This window comes from Ischnura elegans, chromosome 5 (assembly GCF_921293095.1).
Source record: "Ischnura elegans chromosome 5, ioIscEleg1.1, whole genome shotgun sequence".
Lineage (NCBI taxonomy): Eukaryota > Metazoa > Arthropoda > Insecta > Odonata > Coenagrionidae > Ischnura > Ischnura elegans.
Window position 1 is genome coordinate 130,153,356 of NC_060250.1, and position 27,262 is coordinate 130,180,617.

The 27,262-nt window shown below is 41.4% G+C and overlaps 1 protein-coding gene across 11 annotated transcripts in view; it reads left to right on the plus strand.

Moving 5' to 3' along the window:
- Window positions 1-27,262, plus strand: part of LOC124159560 (ras-specific guanine nucleotide-releasing factor RalGPS2) — a 327,801-nt gene that overhangs the window by 272,245 nt on the left and 28,294 nt on the right. For 9 of the 11 annotated variants that reach the window (XM_046535444.1, XM_046535447.1, XM_046535446.1 and 6 more), the window contains 3 exons: window positions 19,388-19,499; window positions 21,009-21,238; window positions 25,535-25,654. In XM_046535444.1, the coding sequence (XP_046391400.1) occupies window positions 19,425-19,499; window positions 21,009-21,238; window positions 25,535-25,654 (425 nt within the window). In that variant the 5' untranslated portion in view covers window positions 19,388-19,424. Of the gene's footprint in view, window positions 1-19,230; window positions 19,320-19,387; window positions 19,500-21,008; window positions 21,239-25,534; window positions 25,655-27,262 lie in introns of those variants that run through there. The other 2 variants (XM_046535450.1, XM_046535453.1) reach the window with 2 other exon arrangements.

Here is a 27,262-nt window from a genome sequence, read left to right on the forward strand (position 1 = left end):
TATACCAATTTTGTTACCAATTATATTTTTGATAGAAACCTATTTGAAAGAGTTACTGATGAGAATCGTATAGAATATTGATGACCAGTGTGCAGTTCACCTAAATGCTCATTGGAGTCGCTACTTCTCGTAACATTTTAATGTTGTCACGGGTGTTAAGTTGTGGTCTTCTTGGTGTCTATTGTTAAGTCGCTCTATACCATCGCGATTTTCTAATGCATTACTTTGCCTCGCCCGTCATGCATTTAAAATTTTCAGCATATTCTAAGGCGATAATGAATTGGTTTAACAATCTAGAGGTAGTATTCATTTAAGTGTTGAACTTTAGGAAATTTTAGACTTAACCATGACATTTTCCCAATTTAAAAATCAATATCCCCAATGCAGTTTCGACGTCAGAAATGAAGTTGTACACAATAGCGGCAAAATTGGACTTCCATTATTTGAATTTTGACAGCGGGCATTTCTTCATTTTTGAATGAACTACTGCATTATTTAAAATTATGATGGCTATTTTGAGAATTTTCACTGATGCTTTCTCGGAATTTTCTACTTAACTCGAAATTTGCGTTAGTTCATTCTTTATAGCGCACTCATACTTAGAAATTCAGTGATGCAGACAGTTTTGATGAAAATATAGAGGACCAACAACCAATTCGTTTCTACAACTCTTCGAACGTTGAATGCCGTTCCCTAGGTGATCCTCATTGTCTCATTTGGCTTGGCCCGCGTCTTCCTTCCCAAGTGTTCCTACGCAGCGGTGGCGCCCTAATTAACGGCGCGGAAGCTGATTAAGTCGACGACGACGGCTGGGAAGGAGCTCAAGGAGTCCTTCCGCCTCGCGGAAATATCTCTTCAAGTCCTTTGCGATTCGAAGTTGGCATCTTGTGCGTGACTTCGTGAATGCTTTCGTTGATGAGAGTGTCACCATCTTCTGCGTAGTAGAGTGCATATATATATATTGATCATGCTAATTGGGAACAACGTATCCAGCTTTAGGATGCCAACGTGAGGGAATTTGGTTACTTATAAGCTCAAATTAAATTTGTGCCGAAAAAGGTTCGTTGTTCTTTTAAGTTCAGTGTACATAGCACGCAGTCAGTTAAAGAAAATTCTCAACTTTTCCTTCTCTTACTCTGTACATTTGGAGCCCTTGATCATTATCCACGATTAAAACACAAATGGTAATATCCACACAATTTATATAACGCTAAACCGACCATGGTTTCGACACTTTGTGTCATTTTCAAGGGCCATTTTCAAGGTCATTTAACCTTGAAAATGACACGAAATGTCGAAACCATGGTCGGTTAAGTGTTGAATAAAATAGTGTGGATATCCCCATTTGTGTTTTAATCATGATTATAGCATTATTCCCCAAAATTAAGCCTGAAACGATTTCATACGTTCCTTGATTATTGTTTCCATCCCTCAGCGTGATAGCTTTTCAAGGACCGAAAGACTGATTCCACCGTCTCTTTTACGTCTGCCCTGTCTTATAGTGAGGTTCTAATATGATGTTCTCCGTATCGCTTTCTTAGATATATATATTATTAATTGCTCTAGCAATCTTAGGCTAGCTCTTATCCTCCTAGTCTCTTGCGGTTCCCGGCCTAATTCGTTTCAAATCTGCGTCACGCTATTTGTACGCCCTTTGCAGTATTACTTGAAGAATTTCCTTCGCGTGTTATCAAGTTCTCTGTATTCATTCCCTAAATATTTCGTATTATTTGACGTGCCGTAGCTACGTTAAAGCTGTCCCCTTAAAACAAGTTCACCCTAACCAGCCAGTTAACAATACATTTCATATTATGCGCATTTGTCTATGATGTGGGTGGGGTGTTGTAGAAACCTAAAGATAATAAATGTGCAGAAATTTTCAAAAAGAAAAACATTATGAAAACATATTTTTGCAGATTTGCAAAAATATATTGCTTATCTCGTTTTTCGTTTTTTGAAATTTCATCATGATTTCATATTTTTGTCTTTTTCAGGATTTTTATCCCTTTTTTTATTTTCATTTTTTTTTATTTTTTTTTATTGCAAGTAGCAGTTTTCTTTCTTTTATTCATTCAATAAGTTCAGTTCATTTTAATTATTATGTCCTACCGATTGGGTATTTTTTCCCTGCCACGTACATATATTGCAACGTCTCCTTCACGATCCCTGATATTGTGGTGACTAGTGAGAGATTTGGATTCTGTGCTCATTCTCACGGATGGATAAAAGCGTGGTCCTTCCCAATCCCTACCCTTTCTCTTTTATTTTCTGACCGACCGCTGCGTCGTCTTCTCGCAGAACGTGCTCCTTTTGAATTCCCTCCCCTCGTCCTATTCCACTCGCTTGTGTGTTTTTTTTCTGGCCCTCTTTCGGCCCCTCTGGATCGAAAAGTCGACCCGTCGCTTCCTCGGCGTCCGAATCAGCCCCGTGCATTGAATTGGGATCCAGGGTTTCGAAAGGAACCCTATCCCTTAATGTTATCACTGTCGTATGTCATCTCACCCAAGGGCTAGAGCAAATGCGTGGAGTTTGAGCCATCTATGAACCGCAGTATTAAGAAAGGTTTTTTTCTGGAGAAATCCATAGGATTTGATGTATATTTCTGGTGTAAAGGTCGGCTGCCAGGCTATGTTGCAAGCAAACAATACTCTTCCAATGTACGATTTTTATTATGTACAAAAATCGGTTTACACTTGAGGTGGCACAGTTCTCTCTAGCACAGCGTTCTGCTAGCACCTTTAAAAAATATATATATCTCTGCCTCTCGCGGTGGCTTCTCCGCTGGTCTTATATACACTGGATATACTGCTTTTGGTTCGATGCAGCAGGCTCGCCTGGTTGCCCGCGCTGATCAGCGTCGGTGCGTTGTACTTCCTGTTTGACTCGCCACAATACCCCCTTGGCAGTGACAAAACCTATGTTTTTATCGAGAGAAGAAAGCATAAGGAAAATGTACAAGGTAAACAAAAAAATAAAAAAGTAGTTTAATGGACTTGATAGCGGTCAGGGAAGTGGACTCTTCTCCCGTAACGTGTTGTTGTCTCTGGTTGCCTTTGTAAACGATCGTCCTTGCTGCCCTTGCTACCTTCGCCCGCTGGAGGTGACGTCTTGGGGTCCGCGTCGTCGGCGAAAACATATGCCGGCTTCAACCGTTCGATGCTATCCTTCCCCTTACAGCGGACTATGAAATACTTAGGGTATCTCCTTATAACTTTAAAAGGCCCATCGTACGGTGGCTCTTGTATGCCCTTCGCCGAGCCGCTTCTCACGAAAACACTCGGAGAAGTGGCCAAGTCTTTAAAAACGAAGGTTTGCCTTTCCCCATGTCGTATCAATTTCGCTGGCCTCAATTTCTGCATTCGCCGTCTGAGGATGTCGACGAACGTGGAGGTTTCGACGGTCTGCGGCTTCGGTGATAGGAATTCGCCAGGTAGGCGCAAGGTCTCGCCGTAGACCAGTTCAGCCGCCGTCGGCGTTCAGCGGTGTTCAATCCTGTGAAGTTATTCACGATTACCACGGTGTTTCGAAATTATTTTACCCAAGGTCTAGATCAAATGCGTGGCGTTTGAGCCATCTATCAACCACAGGATTAAGAAAGGATTATTTCAGGAGAAATCCATAGGATTTGATGAATATTTCTAGGGTGTTCAATCCTGTGATGTTGTTCATAACTACCACGGTGTTCTGAAGCCATCTGGTTGGTAAACTTTCCTAAATGCTCTGGAACGATTCGCTCTGAACACGTCGGTCTTTATTGATCATCTCACAAGGTGTAATGATCACCTTTTGTTATCGAAAAGAATGGACTTAGTGATTCCACATAAGTTATTTAACCGATCGTGGTTACGATGCATAATATCGTCGCAATGTGCAAATAGGAGATGAAAAACACATAGCATTTACTTTACTTAACCTCGTTGAAATTGTTATTAGTTAAATCAAAATGTACCAGAGAACTTTAATAATGATGAATAGGGAATAGACTAGTAGAGGAATTGAATACTTTCATGAATGCAAGAACCAGGTGATAACCAAAGGTGAAGTTTGAAGAAAAATGAGAAAAAAAGATGATGGTTCTTTCTCTCAGAAAGTAAAACCATTGAGTACCTAAGTAAGTAAGTACATAAGTAAGTACATATAAGTGCATACTTATTCTATGGTAGAACCTAAATTTTCAACAACTTCTGCCGAACTTACTGGGCACTTATTTTTGAAAGTGACAATGTCTGCTGGTTATTCACGTGTTTGTGGAAATTTATTTATTGCAAAAAGTAGTTATTGTTAGGTTCATGTCTTCAATTCTAGCCAGTGGGTATGTGGTTGAGTGCTCCATCTGTTGTCGCCCTCCCGCACCTTCCCGCACCGTATCGCACAGTATCTCCGTAGTTGCGCTGGTGGTGGCGCTCGAGTGGCGCGTGCCACATCCCCCCCCCCTTCCTTTAAGCGCCCGAACACCTTTTCCTCCACCACGCCCTCTCCCGCGATCGATATGCCGGCCCTGCTCACCACTCTTATATTTCCAAAGCATCGCTCTGTCTTCCTCTTTAGTTGTTAATCCGTTTCAGGAGTGTTCTAACAAACTAGTATAGGCATCTTTTCCGCGCCGGGCAAATTTTTATTCCGTAAAAAGTCATTTTTTCTGCCCTCCCTACGGTGCATAATTGGAACAGAGCATTGACTCATCCCCAGACTATTTCAGTTAAAAAGCAGGAGCAGAAAAGACTTAACTACTCAATGCATTTGAAGATTTTTCCTTTTTTTTAACTCCGGATCCACTATGTTCCAATGGAAGCCCTTAACCGAATTTGCTGAGGGACTGTGTCTGAGCGTCGTTTTAATCGATGGAATGTTAATGTCCTTCGATAGTCTGATTCAAAATAAACCAAGCTAAGGTGGCTATGTGCGAATTTTTAAGGGGTTTGGTAAACTCAATCTTCTTCATCAGTAGTCTGTAAACAAGCTGCCATGTTGTTTATTTAAATGAATTAAAATTAACAATAGTAGTGAGGAAGCAATAATGGGAGGCAATAATGGTAGTGAGGGACGCAAAAGAAAAAGGGCAGTCGTGTATGGAGAGAAGGAAGAGATAGACGTGTTGTAAGAGATTGGGAGATAAATTAAAGTACTGGTGTATTGAGAGACCGGAGGAAGAAATACGGAAGAATTCAGGATCGGCAGAAAGAAGAAGAGGACGCAGACCAAAAGCAGACGCCTACGAGAGAGAAAGAGACCGGAGGAAAAGGGATACGGCAGAACTCAAGATCCCCACTGGTGCAGTCCATGGCAGCGGTTCAGTGAGTGGCAGTACGGGTAGTACAAATGAGATTATAATAGTCATGGCGGCTTGTTGATGTTGTTTATGCTCACGAGTTTTAAATTGTAAAGTTTCTTTATAAAGTGTTATAAAAATTATTTGTTAAGTAAGAGAAGTGGAAATTAAAGAAAACGTTACATTTTGGCGCCGCAACGTGTGGGGCACGACTTCTCGAGAGGATCGAGACCACGGAACGCCTGAGGAACGAGTCGCGTCGTAGAGAGCGGGAATTCAAGATGGCGGGAGTGAAAAAATTTTACGAACTGAAAAAGGTGGATTTACAAAGTTTGTTGAGGGATCGGGGATCGACGATTCAAGGGGCGAAATTTGAGCTGCAGGAGCGTTTAAAACCGCTTTTGATAAAAGAAGGAATAGATATAGAGACCCATGAGTTTGAGATGGAAACGGAGGAGCAAGGATACAGTGACCTACGGGTGCTATTAAGACAGCTGAAGGAAGAACAGGAATGGCGAGATAGTCAGTTGAAGGAAGAACAGGAAAGGCGAGATAGTCAGTTGAAGGAAGAACAGGAAAGGCGAGATAGTCAGTTGAAGGAAGAACAGGAGAGGCAATATAGTCAGTTAAAGGCAGAACTGGAGAGGCGAGATAGCAAACAAGAAGAAAGAGACAAAAAGTTGGAGGAGACAATGAAGAGCATCAACGAAGGGTTAACGGCGTTTCAGCGAGAATATGGTGGGAGAATCGCCGAGCAAGAGAAGAGAATGGAGGAAATACGCGACCAGATGGATGAAGTAATCGCTGAAGTAGGGACAAAATTGGGTGAGACTGGCGAAAAATTTGAAGAGTTGGAGTCAAGCCAAGCGGACATGAAGGCCGGGATTGAGGAAATTAAGGAGAAGATCGAGGAAACAGAGAAGAGGATGGTGAAGAAATTTAATCAGCAGTCTATCAGCAAAGTGACCGATCTGGACGAGGGCGTAATCATTGAAATTACAAGACGTGTTAAGGAGGATTGCGCTCGGCTAACCCTAGCACCAACAGCCGTAGGTGCGGTGCAAATGAAGATCCCTTCATTCGATGGAAGACACAATGCGCGACCCATGAGATACCTCCAGGAGCTGAGAGAGTATTGGGAAATGTACCGCTTGACAGAAGATGACGCACTCCGTGTAGTGAGACAAGGGATGATCGGGAAGGCTGGAGAATGGTTTGCCGCGACGCAGCATTTATACGGAGACTTCGCAACATTCCGGACGATGTTCCAGGAGCAATACTGGGGGAAGAGCGACAGATAGAAGTAAGGAGAGCCCTCGAAACGGGAAAATACCCGGATGACGATAGGCAAACACGGGTCGAATACGCTACCTCTAAAATCAGCGCAGCAAAAGAGTTGAGGCCACCGATAGATGACAAAAGCTTAGTATACCTGCTTAGGCAACATTTCGGTGTGGAGGTGAGTGTAGGGATGGTATCCCACAACGTAAGCTCGCTACAACAATTCTTAGCTTTGCTGGCGAGATACGACAGGATCCCGGGAGAGGATAGACATCCTGGACAGACGGGGCAAAGAAGATGGTTTGATCAAAACCAAAGAATGCAAGAGGAAAGAAACCACGGAAGCCAACGGCGACCGGAAGCAGGAACACCGAGATGGGTAAACCAGCAGCCTCAACAATATGGGAGACGTCCGTTTTCGAGGAGACAGGACGAGAGAAGACCATATCAATCGCAAGGATATTACCCAAGGTTCGAGAGGGAAAATGAGAGGGACGAGCGACAAGGCGACCGACAACAAGGCCACGATGACGTTACGAGAGGATTCAGATCGGGACAAAGACACCCCATAAACTCACTAGTGGTGGAAAACAGTGAGGGACTAAACCAAGGAGGCAAGACGGCGCCGGAAAACTGAGTGCGGCAGGGTATGAAGAATGTCCCATCATGCCAAATGCCGAAAAAGGAGATCGATTTTGGGACTTACCGAAGGAACAATGGGTCAGACAACGGAGAAATAGGGCACAAAGAATAGTAACACATGAGAAGAATGAAAACTGCGCGGGAGGAGGAGCGATCTGCAATGTCTTTGAGTCACCCCGAGACTACCTGATGGAGAGAGGAAAGGATGCCCCGGGAATCGTCAAGTGCCCGGAAATTGAGATCAAAATAGAAGGAGTCATCGTAAATGCGTTGATAGACACGGGATCAGAGCTGAAATGCATTAGCGAAGAATTTTATCGTGAAAATGAGGACGTACTAAGGAATGGTTTAGAGTTACCAGTAAATGGAATCCAGATAACAGGAGCTATTGGGAAAAGGAGTGGACGTATAAGAAAACAGATCTATTCAAACGTCGAGATAGGAAAATTAAATATCAATATGGCCTGTAAGGTAGTACCGGAATTGATTAAACCCTGCATCATTGGAACGGACACGTTGGCTCAACTATCCGCGAAAATTGAATACGAGACCGGAAATATAACTTTAAGCGATGGAGAAGAGAAATTTACCTGCACCTTCAGAGAGCTACGAGACGATTCGCAGCAAAGCTCAAGGCACATAAATGAAGTCCAGGGGCTGATAGAAGTGGAGAGCAAGGAAGGAGAGCGAGAATGGAGCCTAGAAGAACGCATTAAGGAAGCGGTGAGGGAAATAGATGGAATACCCTGGAGTAATAAGGAGGAATTGGTGAGAATGATCATGCGGTACAGAGATTTATTCAGCGATAAGCCCGGATTGATAAAAGGGTACGATTATAAAATTTCAATTAAGGTGGGAGAATTTTGTCAACGAGGATATGGAATTCCATTGAACTTCCGGAGTCAAGCAAGGCAAGTAATACGAGAGATGCTAAAGGAAGGGATAATTGAAGGAAGCACATCCCGGTATATCTCACCATTAGTTTGTGTCATAAAGAAGGACGGATCTATCAGACTCTGCATGGACGCAAGATCAGTAAATAAATTAATAAAACCAGATTACGCAACCTCCAGAACAGCCGAGGAATTATTTCAACAGTGTGCCGGTGCAAAATTCATGACATCCATCGACCTAACGCAGAGTTTTTATCAAATCCAGCTACATAGCGATTCAAGGCAGTACTGTGCATTTTCTTTCGAGGGTAGAATCTACCAGTTTAAACGTGTCCCGTTCGGGTGCAGCATCAGTAGCAGCGCTTTAATAAGAGCACTCAGCCATGTACTAGGCGACGAAGTGGAAGACTATTGTTTGAACTTCGTAGATGATTTACTGATTGTCTCCAGATCCTTCACGGAGCATTTACAACACTTGGAGACTGTTATGAAGAAATTACAAGATTCAGGCATTACGATTAATTTCAAGAAATCGGAATTTTGCCGCCAAAAGTTACAGTTCTTGGGCCATGAAATATCAACGAAAGGCATTACCATAGCGGAAGAAAAGTTTGCGCCTATTAAAGAATATGCAAGGCCTCGCAATAAGAAGCAAATGAAAGCATTCTTAGGTTTAATTAACTACTACTCAAAATTCCACCAAGCTCATGCAGAATTGACGGCGATATTAAACGACCTGACGAGAAAGGACCGTGCCTGGGAATGGAAAGAGGAACATGAGGAGGCTTTCAAGCGTACGAAGGAAGAATTTGGAAATCCGTTATGCTGCATCACCCAGACCCAATGAAGGAATACTACATACAAACGGACGCGAGTGGGTACGCAATATCAAGTCGTTTATATCAACTAACGGAAGACGGGGAAGAGCGGGTTGTGTACTTCGCCAGCCGAAGTTTGAGAGGTGCAGAGTTGACATATAGCACAACATTAAAGGAGCTCATAGCTATTATTCATGCCCTCAAGAAATACCGAAGCTTCATTTTAGGATCTAAAATAATAGTCATCACCGATCACAAAGCACTGTCATTTATATTCAACTGCCGCCTACTGAATACGACTATATCACGTTGGATTCTATTAATTCAAGAATATAATTTTGAAGTTAGATTCTGCGAGGGAAAGAAGAACGTAGTGGCGGATATACTTAGCCGCTATCCTTATGACACCAAAGAAAAGGGCAAATTTCCACAGGAGGAAACAATAATAGCGATGATCCTAGCAGATCAACCATCAAGAGAGTTGAGAGAAGGGTTAAGAAATTTAGGAAGACGCCAACGCAGTGATCCAAGATGGAATGAAATAATTGAACAATTGCAGGGAGGAGTAGTAAGCGTCCCGAAATACCAACTCACACCCAAGGGATTGGTAAGGATTGTGGGTGACCGACGTAAATTCGGCATCCCGCAGTCTATAATAAGACGTCTGATAAAGGAAACCCATCAAATGTATGGTCACATCGGTGCGAAAAAACTGTTCCAAATGCTAGACGAGCAGTTCGCATATCCAAAGCTTCACCATGAAATCAGGAAGGTCACGGCGACGTGCGAACAATGTCAACTCATGAAAGCACCGAACAACAGCCTATTTGCGGAAATGCAGAACGTAGTACCTGAAGGAATTAACGACTTGGCGTGTATAGACATCGTGGGCCCGCTGGTCAAGGGACAATATGGACATCAATATATCCTAACGGTGATAGACGCATTTTCAAAATATATAAAATTATACCCTCTCCGAAGAGCGAATACGTTGAATATTCTTAAAATAGTATTCGAGCACCACATCCCTACAGTAGGGAAATGCAAGAGGATCTTAAGTGACAGAGGTACACAGTTCACTAGTCCAGTATGGGCAAAAAGACTAGAGGAAGCAGGAGTGAAACCTGTATTCTGTAGCATAAGGCATCCGCAGGGCAATTTGGTAGAAAGGTACCATCGAACTTTGAAAACATTGCTGAGGATATTTTGCTACCAGAGGCATAACACTTGGGTGAAATGGTTGGCTGTCGCTGAAGCTTGCATGAATGACACCCACAACACGACAACGGGAGTGACGCCGACGGAGGCACATACCGGCCGAAAGCCAGAAAGAGCTTGGGATGAGTGGCTAGAGATCGAAGAAGGGGAAATGAGATCAGATATTCCACGCTTGATTGAAGAAATTAAAAGGAAAATAATTAATCATGGAGAGAGAAATGCAAAGCGACATCGCCATAAGAAGCGGGGCAAGACCATGGGGGTGTTTCAGAGTCTCGTAGAATTGGCGGCGTCGGAAACGGATTCATTCCGAGTCGATCGGGAACCTATCCTACGCTCGTCTTCCGTGCCTTTCACACATACTATCGGAAAGCGTTCCGCTTTTGGTATGACGTCAACAGTCATCCTCCTCCGGGAAACGAGAAAACGTCACAATTTTCAAGTGACAAGCGAGCAGCGAAAATAACCTCCCGCAAGATTTGATACTTCACAAGGGAGGCGAAAGGTATATACGGGCATAAATAAGTGCTAATTGATACATTGTCACATAATTGACGCTGTTGCCGGGTAAAATAATTTTAGAATTGTTCGTATGTAGTTTTTTTTAACGTAATACCCTGTCGTTTTGAGCAAATTACGGGAATGAAGGAAAATTTGGAACGAGTTTGTTCTGTCATTCTCGTGAGAGCATAGTTGATTGTTTTTAAGAACTAAACTACAGGCAGTCACGAAATCCATAATTTTTTCCAACAACATATGGCTTACTTACTCAATTGTTTAACCAAATTGTCATATTTTCATTCAGTATCTCAATTAAATATGAATATTGATCATCATAAATGATGTTATATGGCCTTCATGATATGCCGTAAACGTCTTATAAATTTTCCGTGAAAGTGGAGCTACGCTGGAAGAAAATACAGTGATTACATTAGGTTGAATAGTGTCCATTAATAGTAATGGCTCGAGTTATGTACGCTAAAATGACGCAAAATAATTTTGTTAGTTTGTTATCTGTTTTGCACGTTCTCGGTTATGTCTATAACACCATTTTATTTGGTACGAAAATGACAAATTGTTGCTATTGATGCACCTTGAAATACATCTTCTAAATTATATTTCAGTGAGCGATAATTCCACAAAGAAAAAAATATTCGCTGCAAAAGGGAATCGAACCCATTATCTTCCCCTCGCTGCATACTGCCTTAACCCGCTGCGCCACCGTCAATTATTGATAGAGTACTGAAATTTGTAACCTATAAATAAAAGGATGGCATGAGGGAGCTTCGGTATAGTTGTTATCGTGGCTATTCCCGTTATGCTTGAACTAATATTTCGTATTAAAATGAATATTTAAAATGTACATGGAATGTACTGAAACCATGTAACATGGAATCAACTGAATTAGGTACATAGCCACGTCTAATTTCGATGTGACTACGATGCCAAGTCATCCACACAATCATTTCAAACTATACAAATTGTTATACTTCCTAACCCACGGACACGTATTGAATGCATTATGCTACCTGCATATTTGTAAGTCATTACGCCATGCATTCCAACTTGTTTCACGTTCTTTTTGCCAAATTACTCGTCCAAATAACAACGCAAACGAACGTGTACCGTCAGTGATACAGTCTGCCTATTTATCGCCTAATTTACACGAGAATTAAAGTCACTTGCACTTATATTACTCTATCAAAATATCCACATATTTCAGCACTCATGAAATAAAGTGGTATGATTTTATTATAGCCAAATACTTAATAAAAAACAGCAATATAACATATCTCCACTCGCCACCGGAATGAGTTTCCGGCACCTCTAGCCCACTCGACTTCTATCCGATAGGAAAGCGGGCCTTGAGTCGATAGGAAGCCAGTCTGAAACGCACGGATTGCCTGGCCGATAGTAAGTGACGTAGAATCCGCGTCAAGTCTCCCGATCCGCTCGGAAAGGGAGACTCTGAAATACCCCCCATACCATTGAAGGAAGGAGAATTGGTGTTAGTACGTACCTGTCCCATCTCAGACAAGGAAAAGGGAATATATCACGGATTTCTGCCGTTGTTCGAAGGTCCATTCAGAATCCACGAGTTTCGAGGCGCAGCTACTTGCTTGCTTCTCCATCCAATCACAGGGAATGTTAGGGGTGTATTCCACATATCCAACTTAAAGAGGTTTAACCAGGAAGGAGACAACACACACACGCAAACACCACAACCGTCTTAACCCAATTTCAGAAGCAAACTATAGACGGTAGATGAAGAAAAGAGGGAAGTTCAAAACTGAAGGCGTTGGGGCCACACCCATAATACTCTGTTTTTGAAGGCTTTGAAAAAGAAAATTACATGTCATTCCATTTTCTTTTCCAATGGGGCTAATGTAAACAAGCTGCCATGTTGTTTATTTAAATGAATTAAAATTAACAATAGTAGTGAGGAAGCAATAATGGGAGGCAATAATGGTAGTGGGGGACGCAAAAGAAAAAGGGAGGTCGTGTATGGAGAGAAGGAAGAGATAGACGTGTTGTAAAAGATTGGGAGATAAATTAAAGTACTGGTGTATTGAGAGACCGGAGGAAGAAATACGGAAGAATTCAGGATCGGCAGAAAGAAGAAGAGGACGCAGACCAAAAGCAGACGCCTACGAGAGAGAAAGAGACCGGAGGAAAAGGGATACGGCAGAACTCAAGATCCCCACTGGTGCAGTCCATGGCAGCGGTTCAGTGAGTGGCAGTACGGGTAGTACAAATGAGATTATAATAGTCATGGCGGCTTGTTGATGTTGTTTATGCTCACGAGTTTTAAATTGTAAAGTTTCTTTATAAAGTGTTATAAAAATTATTTGTTAAGTAAGAGAAGTGGAAATTAAAGAAAACGTTACATTTTGGCGCCGCAACGTGTGGGGCACGACTTCTCGAGAGGATCGAGACCACGGAACGCCTGAGGAACGAGTCGCGTCGTAGAGAGCGGGAATTCAAGATGGCGGGAGTGAAAAAATTTTACGAACTGAAAAAGGTGGATTTACAAAGTTTGTTGAGGGATCGGGGATCGACGATTCAAGGGGCGAAATTTGAGCTGCAGGAGCGTTTAAAACCGCTTTTGATAAAAGAAGGAATAGATATAGAGACCCATGAGTTTGAGATGGAAACGGAGGAGCAAGGATACAGTGACCTACGGGTGCTATTAAGACAGCTGAAGGAAGAACAGGAATGGCGAGATAGTCAGTTGAAGGAAGAACAGGAAAGGCGAGATAGTCAGTTGAAGGAAGAACAGGAAAGGCGAGATAGTCAGTTGAAGGAAGAACAGGAGAGGCAATATAGTCAGTTAAAGGCAGAACTGGAGAGGCGAGATAGCAAACAAGAAGAAAGAGACAAAAAGTTGGAGGAGACAATGAAGAGCATCAACGAAGGGTTAACGGCGTTTCAGCGAGAATATGGTGGGAGAATCGCCGAGCAAGAGAAGAGAATGGAGGAAATACGCGACCAGATGGATGAAGTAATCGCTGAAGTAGGGACAAAATTGGGTGAGACTGGCGAAAAATTTGAAGAGTTGGAGTCAAGCCAAGCGGACATGAAGGCCGGGATTGAGGAAATTAAGGAGAAGATCGAGGAAACAGAGAAGAGGATGGTGAAGAAATTTAATCAGCAGTCTATCAGCAAAGTGACCGATCTGGACGAGGGCGTAATCATTGAAATTACAAGACGTGTTAAGGAGGATTGCGCTCGGCTAACCCTAGCACCAACAGCCGTAGGTGCGGTGCAAATGAAGATCCCTTCATTCGATGGAAGACACAATGCGCGACCCATGAGATACCTCCAGGAGCTGAGAGAGTCAAACCTTTAACCCCTACAAGTCAAACCTTTTCAGGATCGACTGCCGATAGCTCTCTCTCTCTCTTTACTCCGGCAATTCTCTTTATTTCCGTCCATATCCTGTCTGCTTCCAATATTTCAGTCTAGGCCTTTCGCTTTGTCTTCTGCCGTCCACCATTCCTTCAAACAGTAAGTGCACCGATCCCTGATGCCGCAGTATACGTCTCAATCCATCCTTTCCGTCTTCTTTTTAAATTTCTCTCCACTGGTTCCTCTCTTCTCTTTCGCTTCACTCTTAACTTCTTCATCGGCCACTCTCTCTGTATCCTACTAATTTTGCACATCCTCATATTACACCGCATCTCAAAATCATATAATCTTAATGAATTGTTAAAACTTACGCGGGTGTTCGTCATTTGAAAACTTTTGGGACTATGTCGCCGCGGGTGGTCCCTAAGTTTCCTGGCCGGTGCTGGTCGGTTTCTTAAGGGAATCTGATGACGTTTGAAATCTGCTTTCAATGTGTCCTAAATAAAATATCATTAAAGCATAAATTCCAACTTTAGGTCGCTTTTCTTGCGATATCCATGATTCCAAACAGTTCAGGTACTATCACGTGCTAATTAAGGATCATACAACAGGTATTTACTTTTATTTTAAAAAAAGTTAGTTCCTATGGACAACTTTACTCTAGAAGTCGCGAGTTAACTACCTTAGTTTTAACGTTAGTGTTCAACTACTTATGCGTCAGAAAGTATAAACGAAATACGACCAATGAAGTGGGAGTTGTGCGTACTCTTTATTCGTAAAGCCGAGGAAAAAAATGAAACAATTGAACGGTGGGTGGCGCAAACTTATCAGGACGTCGAGAGTCAGGGTGTCGTTTACAGAGGTATTAATCTCCATGGGGAAACCGCAGCGGAATACTATTCCCCAGTGGGGTTACGTTGTTATTTGAGGTCGCATTTAGTGGAAGCGTGCCTCAAGGAGGAAGGACGACCCCCAGCGGCTGAATAGCACATTCAAAAGAGGGTAACGCCACCGGAGTAAGCAATCATAAAAGAGTAACTAGAGCATGTAATCGTTCCTAAAGCTGGTGAAACTACGGCTATTCACCAACAAAATCAGTGCAGGGGATCTCAAAGGATTGCATGGACTAAATTACGTCGCACGCAGTCACGCGTAGGGATGCAACTTTAAATGGACAAAAGATAAAATCGACATGAGAAAATACGTGGCTTAGTCGAGATTGGAACCCGGGTCTACCATTTGCCGGTTGGGTATGCCACCAGTTTGTCCGTCGTGTAATGACTAGCTCCAAAGTATTATAGGTTTTAATGCTCCAACAATGGGTAGCAATATGCTCGACCTCCATCGCAATGTGCTACAATGTGAACTTGAGATGTCAATAGCTTGTTATTTATAGGTAAAATCCAAGCTGAAATTTGCTTTTACATAAGATTTCATGGTGGTATTACTGTTAGCATAACTGGCCAGCAATCGGAAAACACGGGTTCGAAACCTGGCTGTGCCACATACTCTTTCATGGCGAATTACATCCTTGGTATTTATATTATAGGGAATATTGCGTAGAGGTATTTTTGCCAACCATATTCCTTTTTTTAATTTTGTAAATTATATTTGTATTACTCTATATTGAAGAGCCTCAGGGAGGAAATAAAACCATTCTGGGATATGGAGAAACGAAGCGCTTAAATATTCCATTCTTGCGATGCAGTCATTCCTATGCCTCTTATAAATTCTCTTGAGAAAGATGAAAATTAGAGTAAATTTTCCCACGTAAGTTCTTATTTTTGCCGTCAAATAATGTGTTGTTTGCGGCAGGAGAAAAAGTTTTATCTGTTTAAACTTCTGCATGTAAAACTGCCATGCTGCATAGAGTTATTATGCAAAAACGGGGGACACATGTATTCTATTGCGTACTCTTGGACCGTTATACTTTCCGCCGAGGTAGCGTGTCCCATTCGAGGTTTCTCTCTGGTATCCTGCAACTATCGCAACCAGTGGTGCCATGTATCCTGAAGCTTATGTTTCCCTCGTTAAAGTCGAAGATAGAATCTCGAACACCTCAATCTGCCTGAGACACGTGATCACTTTTTCTGCCCCTTTCGAGCGAGGGCTACAGCTATGATGGCGGATAAGTGATCATTTCACGCGATCATTTTCCGCGATGTCATCAGGGATGGAATTCTTATCCCTTTTTCCGTCATTCAGCGCGTCCATTTTTCCATCGCTCACATCGTTTTGCAGCCAATCGGAACGCACTGCCGATAACAGCTATTATAACGTCACGTTTGGCTTTTAGTGGAACGGCAGTTTTAAATAGGGTAGTTTCCGTCATCAAAGAAAACGAAAGGCATTGATTGCGATTCGTTACCCACCATTAGTATATTCATAATATATAAATTATTTGCTTTTAGAAATCCCAGTTTAGACGAATGGCAATGGTCAATTTTATCCCCATTTGAAAAAGGCCAGATTGGCGCCCATGCGATGCCACTCCACGTGACGTCACAGGGGCCCAGTTTCTATACGAGTAGATAGGAGTTTTGCATCTTCTGAGATTACCAAAGCATGCATCAGGCACAGAGCTCAGGAAAACATCTCTTAATAACCACCTATTAAAACTGCCTATGGTCCTATATCATAATTTCCGCCCCTCCAAGTGATAGCTCCATCGATATCTTTTCAAGGGCCAAAAAAGTTCTGAATCACTCGGTCATTCCCACCGTCCCTTTTTCCATCGCTTATTCCGTAGCTCTACGAATAGGGTGGTTTCTTATTATTTTTTTATTGCTATATTTTTTTCTGTCCGAGGCTATAAAGTTTTGCGGGGTTCAAACTCTTCGTGTGTATATCTTTCGCCCGCCACCTTCCGCTGGAGGTGCAAATGAAATTCTCTCGCGGATTGTCGTAATAAGTGAGTGGGGGCGGCGTGGGATTTTAGCGAGGGAGGGATGTAGAATGAGGCACGCTCTGGCCGTTCGCTTCTGTTTTGGGGGGGAGGGGGTCTTTCGCCGTTCAATGCGTGAGGCGGACTTCGTCCCCTTGAGCGCACAATAAGAGGGCGGAAATGAGTTTCTTTTTTCGGAGGCAGGAAAGGCCTCGCGATTTGCCGAATCGAGTGCGATGGATTTTTATGCGTCGAGTTTTATCGCCTCCCATTCCCCAAATTATTTCTCTTCCATCCATCAGGCCTTAGGATTCTCTTTTTGTTTTCAATATCTCGCGAGAGATGAAACATGTCCGAAGAGAGGAAATCTAAATAGCAATAGGGTAGTTTCCTTCATCGAAGAAAACGAAAGGCATTGATTGCGATTCGTTACCGACCATTAGTATATTCATAATATAGAAATAATTTGGTTTTAGAAATCCCAGTTTAGACGAATAGCAATTGTCAATTTTAACGTCATTTAAAAATTAACGGCCCCCATTCGATGCCACTCCACTTGACGTCACAGGGACCTAGTTTCTATACGAGTAGATAGGAGTTTTACATCGTCTGAGATTACCAATGCATGTATGACGCACAGAGCTCAGGGAAACGTCTCTTAATGATCATATATTAAAATTGTATATGGTCGGAAAGTTTGCTTCGTTTTATAGGGTATTAATAATCCTTATTTGAGCCAAGCGCTACCTGCTAGCAGGGTACTCTGCTACCTGCTAGCAGCCTACATCGCAGCGGAGCACAAATCCTCGCTCCAAGGTCACCTCATACGGCGACAGCGGGAACCAGAATGACGTCACGTGGGCTTTTCCCAGCATTCATACTTAACCGTCGCGTTTTCGTGCGCTTGAAAATTTTCACTTTTGATTTAATCGCGAAAAATAGATATCGTCATTTAAAAATCTGAAAGCGTGAAATACGTACTCCAGGAGTAATAATCTTTCCATTTAGGAAATAAAAAAATAATAGGAAAACCACCCTATTCAGGTTCGATGCATTGAAAATATCCTTGCAACCGGTTTTTTCATCCTATCTTAAGCCTAAATCTCACAATCGTCATTTATTCCGTTCGTCAGAGTGATCGCCCAGAGTTTCGTCCAGCGATAGCATTTCAGGGGCCAAAAGACTGATGGCTCACCGTTTTCTGAATCATACAGCCAATACACCGTCCGATAAGAGAAGCTATTTGCTAGCTAGGTATTTTTCCTCTGGCCATTTACATTCAGATAAGTTTTAATTAACTTAGGCTCACGAGGGCAGCAATTTGTTACCATTGTTCATCACGGTCGTGAATGCACGTTGGTTGGTGACCAGAGTACTGACCGAGGTCGAGTGAACGGAGCATGAATCCGCTAGGTCAAATGGGACCTCTCTCATTTGACCTCGCGGTTGAACTATTTGGTGAGTTTTGTGTGTGAGCAGTTTTTTTGATGGGCCATGAAAATTTAATCGTCACTCACATTTATTGTTGGGGTATGGAGCCAGCTTCCTCAAAATTGAGGATGTGAATGGATTTTTATGAAGGGCCACCTTGAAGCCCTTATGATAGTCATAACTCTCTGCAGGGTCTCTGCGGAATTTTCGATAAAAGAGTGGTTGACGTTTCTATCGCATTACTGAAAGAGGTTCTATGGCAGCTCAGAGCATGAGGGATCGGTAGAAATACATTGACGTTCAAAATATATGACTTGCGTATACCCGCAGTAACAATGTCTACTTCATGGCGAATTCACGGTCGCTTTCTTTTTACTCCTTCCTCTGAATTTGCTTAGCTACTGTGATCTAATATACACCCAGATACAAGCTCTGCCCATGAATTTCTTTATACGAGCATAGTGTAATTTGCAATGGCGGTATTGTCTCTCTCCAGGCGGAAAAAAATTGTGCTTTTATCGTCTTCCCCGACTATGTGATCGTGGTAATAGAGGTGCCTGATTTTACCTTTGCCTCAAGCTGGGAGTAACTCCGTAGTACGTCAACCTTTATACCTAGGAACTGTGTTGGCATGTGTGCTTTGTATACGATCACATGCTCTATCTGTACTATCGACTTTTGCTCATTTTCCGTTGCTAAAAATTTGTGAGTCGACTGTGTTCGGAGGGCCCAGACGGGCTTCAGCTTGGCTACAATCAGAGTCCTCTAGATATTAAAATAACTACGAAGCACTCTTGTGTTATAACAACTATGAGGTTGAGGGAGTAGTGTTGAGAATGGCCATCCAGAGGACTCTACAGCTCCCATGCATGGCGACCGGCATTCGATTGTTTGGAGTTAAGTAGAGGAGAGTCGGTGGAATAAACTGACTACTTTATTTACATTGTTGCAAAATTCTTGTTTACCTGTCTCACGTGTATCATTTCCTTTATGCTATCCCAATAGCCTCCATCAATTTAAATGAGCATTTTTCCGTGCGAGAAAGTCCTCTGTGGTTAGATATTCGTTCGTTTTCAAGAGTGTTCGTCTCTGTTTGTTTCAGGTGCTGGGTGTCATGAGAGGAGGTTCTCGGGCGTGATATGGCAAAGATGCGCTACTCGGAAATGCCTCGGGACGTCTCTTGTGACAGCTTAGCGGCTCTGCGCATCAGCGAGGTAAGATTTGATTGTGTGCAATTGTGGGTGAAAATAAAAATTCATTGCTATAACCATCGTCTAGTGCTAACATGATTTCGCGCTTCCATGGGATGCTAAAGTGAATCCCTAAGGCTGGCTTTTCTTTCTACTGATGAGGTTTTTGAATTATTGAACGTAGATTTGGCGGCTATGATACGGTATGATCATTTCGCGAGTTTTTATCCGATGGTTACCAAACTTAAGTTTTGTCACTTATTTTGAAAAAACCATCATGGCACCCTAAGCTGTACTAGATATCGACAAAAGCGCATTGTATGGTATAAATGGTATCTAGTCAAAGTACCACACGAAGAAATTGTGCGCAGTCACGTTCAGGGGTGCAAAGTTACATCCACCAAGGATGAAATTCGCCTTGACAAAGGGATGGGTACCTTGATAGCTTCGGCATCCATAACAGACGACAATGGACGATCGAATCAACAAGCGGCATGCATGAAATCATAGTGAATGTGGATGCAGTTTGTCACGGAAACACCTTGGAGCAAGAGTAGTGTCCTCTTTACGATCACCATTGCCACAACCCAACCCACTCTGACCCACTGCAGCAGTATTCGACCCATTTACTCTGTATGGGAGTCGAAGCGTAAGATTTAACGGAAGTATCCATTCCTGATCAAGAAGTACCGCATTTAATGTATTTTCAACTGTCGTCGCAGCGATTTTGTCGCTATTGTGCTGAATGTAAATAAGTAATCAATACTAAATTTGGTGACTATCAGTTAAGAACAGGCGGAATGATATTACCCCACTATGGCCAATTTCGGCTGTATCTATTGTTCGTAAAAATCAATCATTCGCTACTGTGACCATCTTGTGGAACTAACGTGGTTTGGCGCTTCCGTTGGACGCTGAAATGAAGCTCTGCGGCTGACTGGATCATAGCTTTTCTCTCTGCTGATGATGTGTTCGAATACCTGAACGTATATTTGGCAATGACGCGACAGCATGGCAAATTAACGCTTGGTTGGTCGATTATTTTCTCATTGAAGCTCATAATGTTACGCTTTACGGGCAAAATTGGCTTTCTATGAAATAATTCCCGTTTTGTTGCCAGTAAACCATGTATCTCACAGACAGTGCCTAACTTTGAAAATTATACATGGGACCAGTCGAAGATATTTGATGATTATTAGTTCCAATGATTTTATATGATAGGTTTGTAACTTTGATTGTGAGTCCTATTCATGTTTGGTTGTTAAAGTTGGAGAACTTAACCCAGTCCTATTTTCGTAATGCATGAAAGCCTTACGTCCGTTCATTATCAGTTTAAATCTTTAGCGTTTGTTCATTTTATTATTTCCTATATGCATGCGTTGTAGTTTTCGGTAGTCTTGTATGTGTGCACAATAATGCATGTCTTTTTTATGCATGTTTTATTTTTTGCTGCTTAATTATGGGTCATTATTATTGGAATGATGATTATGCTCCACAGTTAATAAAATGTTGTTAAAAACTTCTTTCCGCCAGAACTTTGAGGACAGTCATGACAGTCACAACGGGAAGCTGTCAGTAAATGATTTTGATTTCCCTACCTCGTACAACGGCAAAGATGAACCACTTTTGAAGCATGAACCTTCGATTGGCGAGGTCGGAGTTCAAAAGGCCAAGTCACTCTCATTGGCTGGATCCGAATTGGGCCGTCGTGAGTCTATAGGCAGTTGTGTGGCGCAACTTTGCCCCTCTAGCGGTCACTTCAAGTAAGTAGTTGCACAATAAATTGTCTCCGCTGTTGTAATTTTTTTTAAAGAAAACTATTCTTCTGCTTGGGGATCTTGTGTCCGTCGGATGGGACGATGTTTTTCACACTATGGCGCGGCTTAATTTTCGAAAATCGGAAAAGTAATAAATTCCACGTTCATACTCGTTCATTGTGGTGAGAAAACGCATCTTATATTTTTTAACGGTCGATGTTGTCAACACGCGCCACCTGGGGTCAAAAATACTTCACCTGAAAAATAAGCTTTTCATTATTACAAGAATCCGAACATGTTGTAATTCTTTCCCGTCGAATTATTTGCGTGAAGTATTTCCGGCATTTTCACCGAATTAAATCGTTGTGTTTCTCCAACGTTTCAGCGGACGACTCGGCCACCTTCAACAGGGCGAATGAATTCCTTTATTTGTGTAGTATTTTATACGATTTAAGTCCGTGGAAATCCCGGGTATACTTCACGCAATGCAACCCGAACGCTTCTATATATGATTAACTTGCTCGATTTTGAATTGTTTGTAAATTTTCAGGGTAGGGGCATAGTTAAGGATTTAAATAGCGACAAAATGTTTTGTAAATGACATAGCTGAGCAAGACTCACTTAAGCAAGAAAAAGCAATCCTCTCTACGCGATAGATAGCCAAAGAAAGACATGAGAGCTGTTAAGATCACATGACGAGGCAGCAGAAGGGAACTGTGAATTAATCATTATCAGCAATTTTCCTCAAACAGTTATATTCACACGGCGTTTCAATACATTTCATAATATCGCGAGTTGGTAAAAAAATGTGTTGAAAGCGCTGGTGTCAATGAAATTGTTTGTGGACTGTTGCTTGTAATTTTAAATGCACGCAAAATACGTAAGATTCCATCAGATGAAGCCCGAATGAAGGCCTCTCTGTGGCGGTAGGGAAGCTATCGTGGTGACTGTTGCTTGGCGTCACTGTGGTGTTAGATGGGGTGGGGACCCCTGGGCTATCTCACTTTTCCCTTCAAATTCTAGATAGCGGCTGAATGTTGGACAAAATGTGCAACATTTTCGTTCGGAGGGGTTTTAAAATAGCATAATGAAATAATTTTTGATTCTTAGTTCTCAATTTTCGCGTGAGGTTCAGTCCATTCGTTTTGTCGCGGCCCTTGAAAGCGCGAACTGGCTACGAGAGCGGGGGAGGGTCAGTGGCGAATCTATGGGGGGGGGGGGTAATACGGGGGCTACAGGGCCCCCCCCTTAGATATCCTAATTTACCCTAGGTAAAATGGTAATTTTGTTTGGACCCCCAATACTGCTGGGAGGTTAATCCCTCACTTAGCCCCCCCTTGTCCCTATCCTGGATCCGCTACTGGGGAGGGTAGATATTCTTGGTGGATGAAATTTGGAGTGGAAGACAACCCTTCCCTGCAGTTGGTTCTGGGGAGAGGAGGGGAATGATCTTTTGGTCGACAGGGAGGCCAACAGCATTGGGAAAAGATATAACAGCCACCTTGAGGATGAGTCACTTTATTAAAAGGAAATCTGTGATGGTCTCCAGGGAAATTAGCATCAAAAGAAATTTTAAAAATGTTTTTCCTGCCTTAAAATTAACGTTTAAGAGGGTGGAACTTGTTACTTATCCGATTTTTGCCAAATTATCTGCATTCGCAGTAGGGAGCCCACACTGGACCTCTGTGGGTGTTGTTGTCAATATCAGAGGCTGGGTGCCACCTTCATGTCTCTCTCCTTGTCTCTTTCTCTCTTTGGACCACAATCCACGCCTACAATCCTCTGGCCGCCACCGATTTTCACCAATGCCTACTCTCAAGTTATTCCACATTGCTAAAGGTAATCATTTGCTCGTGCAAGTTCGTACAGACGATAAATTAGTAGTGGCAGGGATCTTCCCCATTTCTCGGCGTGGGTATGCAATGAAAATAGGGAGAGTTAGCTGGATGGAAGGACTTTTTGGAAATATAGTAGAAGGTCTCAATACACGATTTTATACAAATTTATTTTGATTATGACTAAAGCTTAATGAAATAAGAATATGATAGCTGTGTTGCATTTTGCCTGTTATTGCAAAAAAAGCGTAGTAGCTATGAAGGTAGATTCATTGCAGTCAAGTAAAAATCGCATGTAATTAGCCATCCTCCAGCTTTAAGCCTAAATCACATGATCATTTTTCTGGTACAAGATCAGGGATGGCTGATCAAATGATGACTCTCGTTGGTCATCATCTTCAGTAGGGATCACCTTTCCCTATTCCATCAATCTTTTCCGTGTGAAAAATGATTGTGTGATTTGGGCTTGAAAGCCTGCTGCGATCCATTTACTGGGGTTGATGCAGCTATTTCTTAAGGAGAGGGACCCCTGCCGGAAGTTTTGAATAGGGTTCTTAATTGTTTGGAAAAATATTTGGGTAATCAGGAAGAGAGCAATATTTTTCTTGAAAGCACTCCTTTTTATCGGTTTTTGATGGGAATTGGAATCATTCACCGTGCCTTCAAACATGTAAAGAGTAGGTATTTATATCTTATGTTTGAATCAATAGTATGAAAGGAGCCTATACTATTTGACATTCAGTGAAACTATTGAGCTCACAAATCATTACACACAGTGGGAATCGAGCTTAAATATGCTTACTAATACGCAGGGAATTTTCCAGTTAATACTCATAATAATTTAATTCAATATTTTCATCTCCCAGTGTTTTCATTTTACTCCCAATATTATTTTTCCACTCCCAGTTTTATGCTGTACTGGTTAGTCTGTCTTAGCATGGGCGTACTCAGCAGTGGGGGGGAGGGGGGGGGAGGGAGCGGAGCGGCAACTGACACCTTTGGAAGCAATAGTAAATTTAGTTCAAAACGAAATTTTTTAACAAATTTTCTTTAAATCCTAGAAAAGTGATTGTAGTATCAAACATGTAATTAAAATTAAAATATTTTTTCCATGCAAATGATTTAAAAAACTAATAAAGTGCGGTCATAATTTTCTTGAAATTTTGGTTTGCGTAACATTTTCTATGTTAGAACTTCAACGACCACGGCTTGCCCCCCTCCAGTTTTCATCCTGGGTATGACCTTTGTGTCTTAGGGACCAGTATGTACACGAGGTTATGAAAGGAAAAATTTTGATGTTTTTGCTCCCTAGCCTGTAGGCTCGTGACTCTTGCAAATGGTGAAAGACAATCTGTGCTTCAACATCTATCTTTTCGTGGCGTTTTTGTTAGCTTAAGAGGGGGAATTTTAAGTGTTGGTCCTCGATCAGAGTTAGGGAGGATCTCTGAATTGGGTTGTTAAATACCATGAACCTTTTGGGCACTGCGATTTGGTAATGAATGTTACGGAGCTCGTTGATGTGTAGTTACACACTATTTGGCGGACTGAAGTCAGTAGGCGTGGAAGAGGCCGTACTTGAACTGCCTATGGGCTCTTTATTTGCGATTCTTTGAAAACACTCTTCATTTTATCCTTGCTATTTCGCATTGTTTTCTAAAGGAAAAAAATATATTTGGATTTTTTCATTAAAATTTCAGGTTGTACCACTTTGATTTATATCAAACTTTGATCGTCGAAATCAGTATTTGGTGGAATAGAACTAAAACAATTTGTGCTTGCTTAATTTGTTTTTTTATTTTTGCGGTATTTTGATGCTATAGATCCTAACTTGGTATTTACATGCTGTGGGTAAAAAGGTGTATTATGCTTATATTCAGAAATTGGCAAATATCTGCGTAGCAGTAAAATAAAATTCTTAAGTATGCATCTGTGGGGGGTTGTTTGTTAACTCGGCAGATCTTTTAGGCTTCACTCTACATTGGCCCATTTCTTCGGAAGGACTTTCGCCAGGATTCCACTCAGCTTCTTCACAGTTTTGGCAAAACTGTCATTCGAAGAAATAGGACAATGCAGAGTCAAGCCTTAAAGACCTGTGATCTTCAAATTAATATTAAAGTTACCCCTGGGTAATAGTATTTACCAGCATAACCAGGATTTAAAATGGTGTTTAGCGTATGGTGGTAGTTGCTTTACGGTATAATGCTTACAGCTGCTGCTGTCATATTCATAGCCATTACAAAAGTGAATTCATCTTTTTGATATGTATTGCCATTCATCTATTTTTAAATTTTTCAAAAATTCCATTTTCATAAATTCTTGAGTGAATGTGTGGAGTGTCGTATATTTTCATTTTTATTAATTTTTTTTTACTATTGCACATAAATTTCATTCATTCAAAGGGTTTTACTCGTGTGTATATTTTATCCTGCTAGAATTTACGTGTATTTAAATGTTTATTCCCTTTCAGAAAATTGTATACTTCCCTCAAATCAATCTTCTTGTATGCATCCAGTCATTTTTTGCCTGCCTTTTGCCTATCCCTTCTTGGCAATCATCTTGATGCCTATCGTTACTCTCCACTTAGAAGGTTTGTTCTGTAATTTTCAGTTGTTGCAGGACCAAATAATCATGTGTCGTCTCTAAATTTTGCTGAGTGTCCCTTTGATAGTTCCTCTTCCTGTTCTGCACTTTTGAGTAATCCATTCATCACCCCATTAGGTGTAATGATCACTTGTGGCGCTCTCCCCTATTCCTGATGTAAATTATTAATGAGCAATGTCTTTAACTTATAGCCTATGTTGCAATCAGTGTGATAATCATGCTGATTTTTTTTCTTTTGTGAGGTTCTGCATGTCTCCTTTCAATGTCCATCCTTACATTCTCTACTTTTCAACATATGAACTTTTCACATAAAAATGGGATTATTTTATCATTCGGCAAGAATGGAATGCATGTTATTTTTTCAGACCACATCATTATTCTTTTTCTTTTGGAAAGGCAATTCTTTTTTATTTATACAACCATTATTTGTTAATGGTACTTATATTTAGGTAGGTACTTGTTTCCATAAAACACTCTTCAGCTCTAAAGTCACTCACTCACTGATACAACCTGAAGGTTGGTCGGGATAGGTGAGGGTAGAGTCACTCCAGACTTCACCATAGGTGTGTGAATATCACACTTTCAGGTTAGGGGGGATGGCAGTCCGTTTCCTTGGGCCAACTTGCTTTTCAAGGATTATACTTGAGGGTACGAGAAGGCCTCTTTACCCATGATCTGAACCCACCAATGAGCAGTCAAGCACTCTGTCCGCTAGGCTAGCACACCCCTTCCCCCTAACCCTCTAAGATCTAAGCGGGTACCTAAATTTGGAAATATTCTACCAAAGAGATGGTAACGATAGATCATCATTCCATCATCATCATATAAAATGTAATGTCAGTGTATAAAAAATTGTTATTTTTTTCTGATAGCTGTTGGTTACATCCTTTGTTATACTGACTTATATTTTTAATTTTATTATTTTTCCTTGTTTTTAATAGCATACTTAATCAGTTAAAATAATTACAAAGATATCCGAGATTAAGTTAATTTGAGGTTTTATTTGGAAGGACAACAAGGCTATACCTTTCCTTATTGAGGAAACATGAGTTCTTTGTGGTTACGAAGGAGAACTTGTGCGAGTGATAATTTGTTATGATACTAATCAGTTTTCAGAGGTATGATTAAAAAATAGTTCCTAAATTAGGTATTCACTTGGCATTATTGTGGAAAATACCAGAATCTCAAAATCAGTGGTTTGATAGGAATTTTAGATGATTATTTTGAAACGTTATTGTTGAATTTTGTTCCCCTGAAATTTTAATTTATCAATATTAGTTTCATTTAGTGATTGATTCTTCTCTATGGTATTTGAATGTGATTACTATTTATTTATATTGATACTCTATTTTAAAATCTGATTTACATATTTTTATAATGTGTGTAGTGAATGCATGTTGTCACATATATATGTAGGTGAAAATTAGTATCCCTAAAGTTTTCTACATCATATGTCACTTTTCATACAGTGATATACTTCTTTTAATGACCATGGCCTCTGGCCATTCAGTTTGTAAAAGATTTTCAAATTATGGTCTTTTATTGTGATCCCACTTCAAATTTGTGATGCTATAAGAATGGAATTTCAATTCTA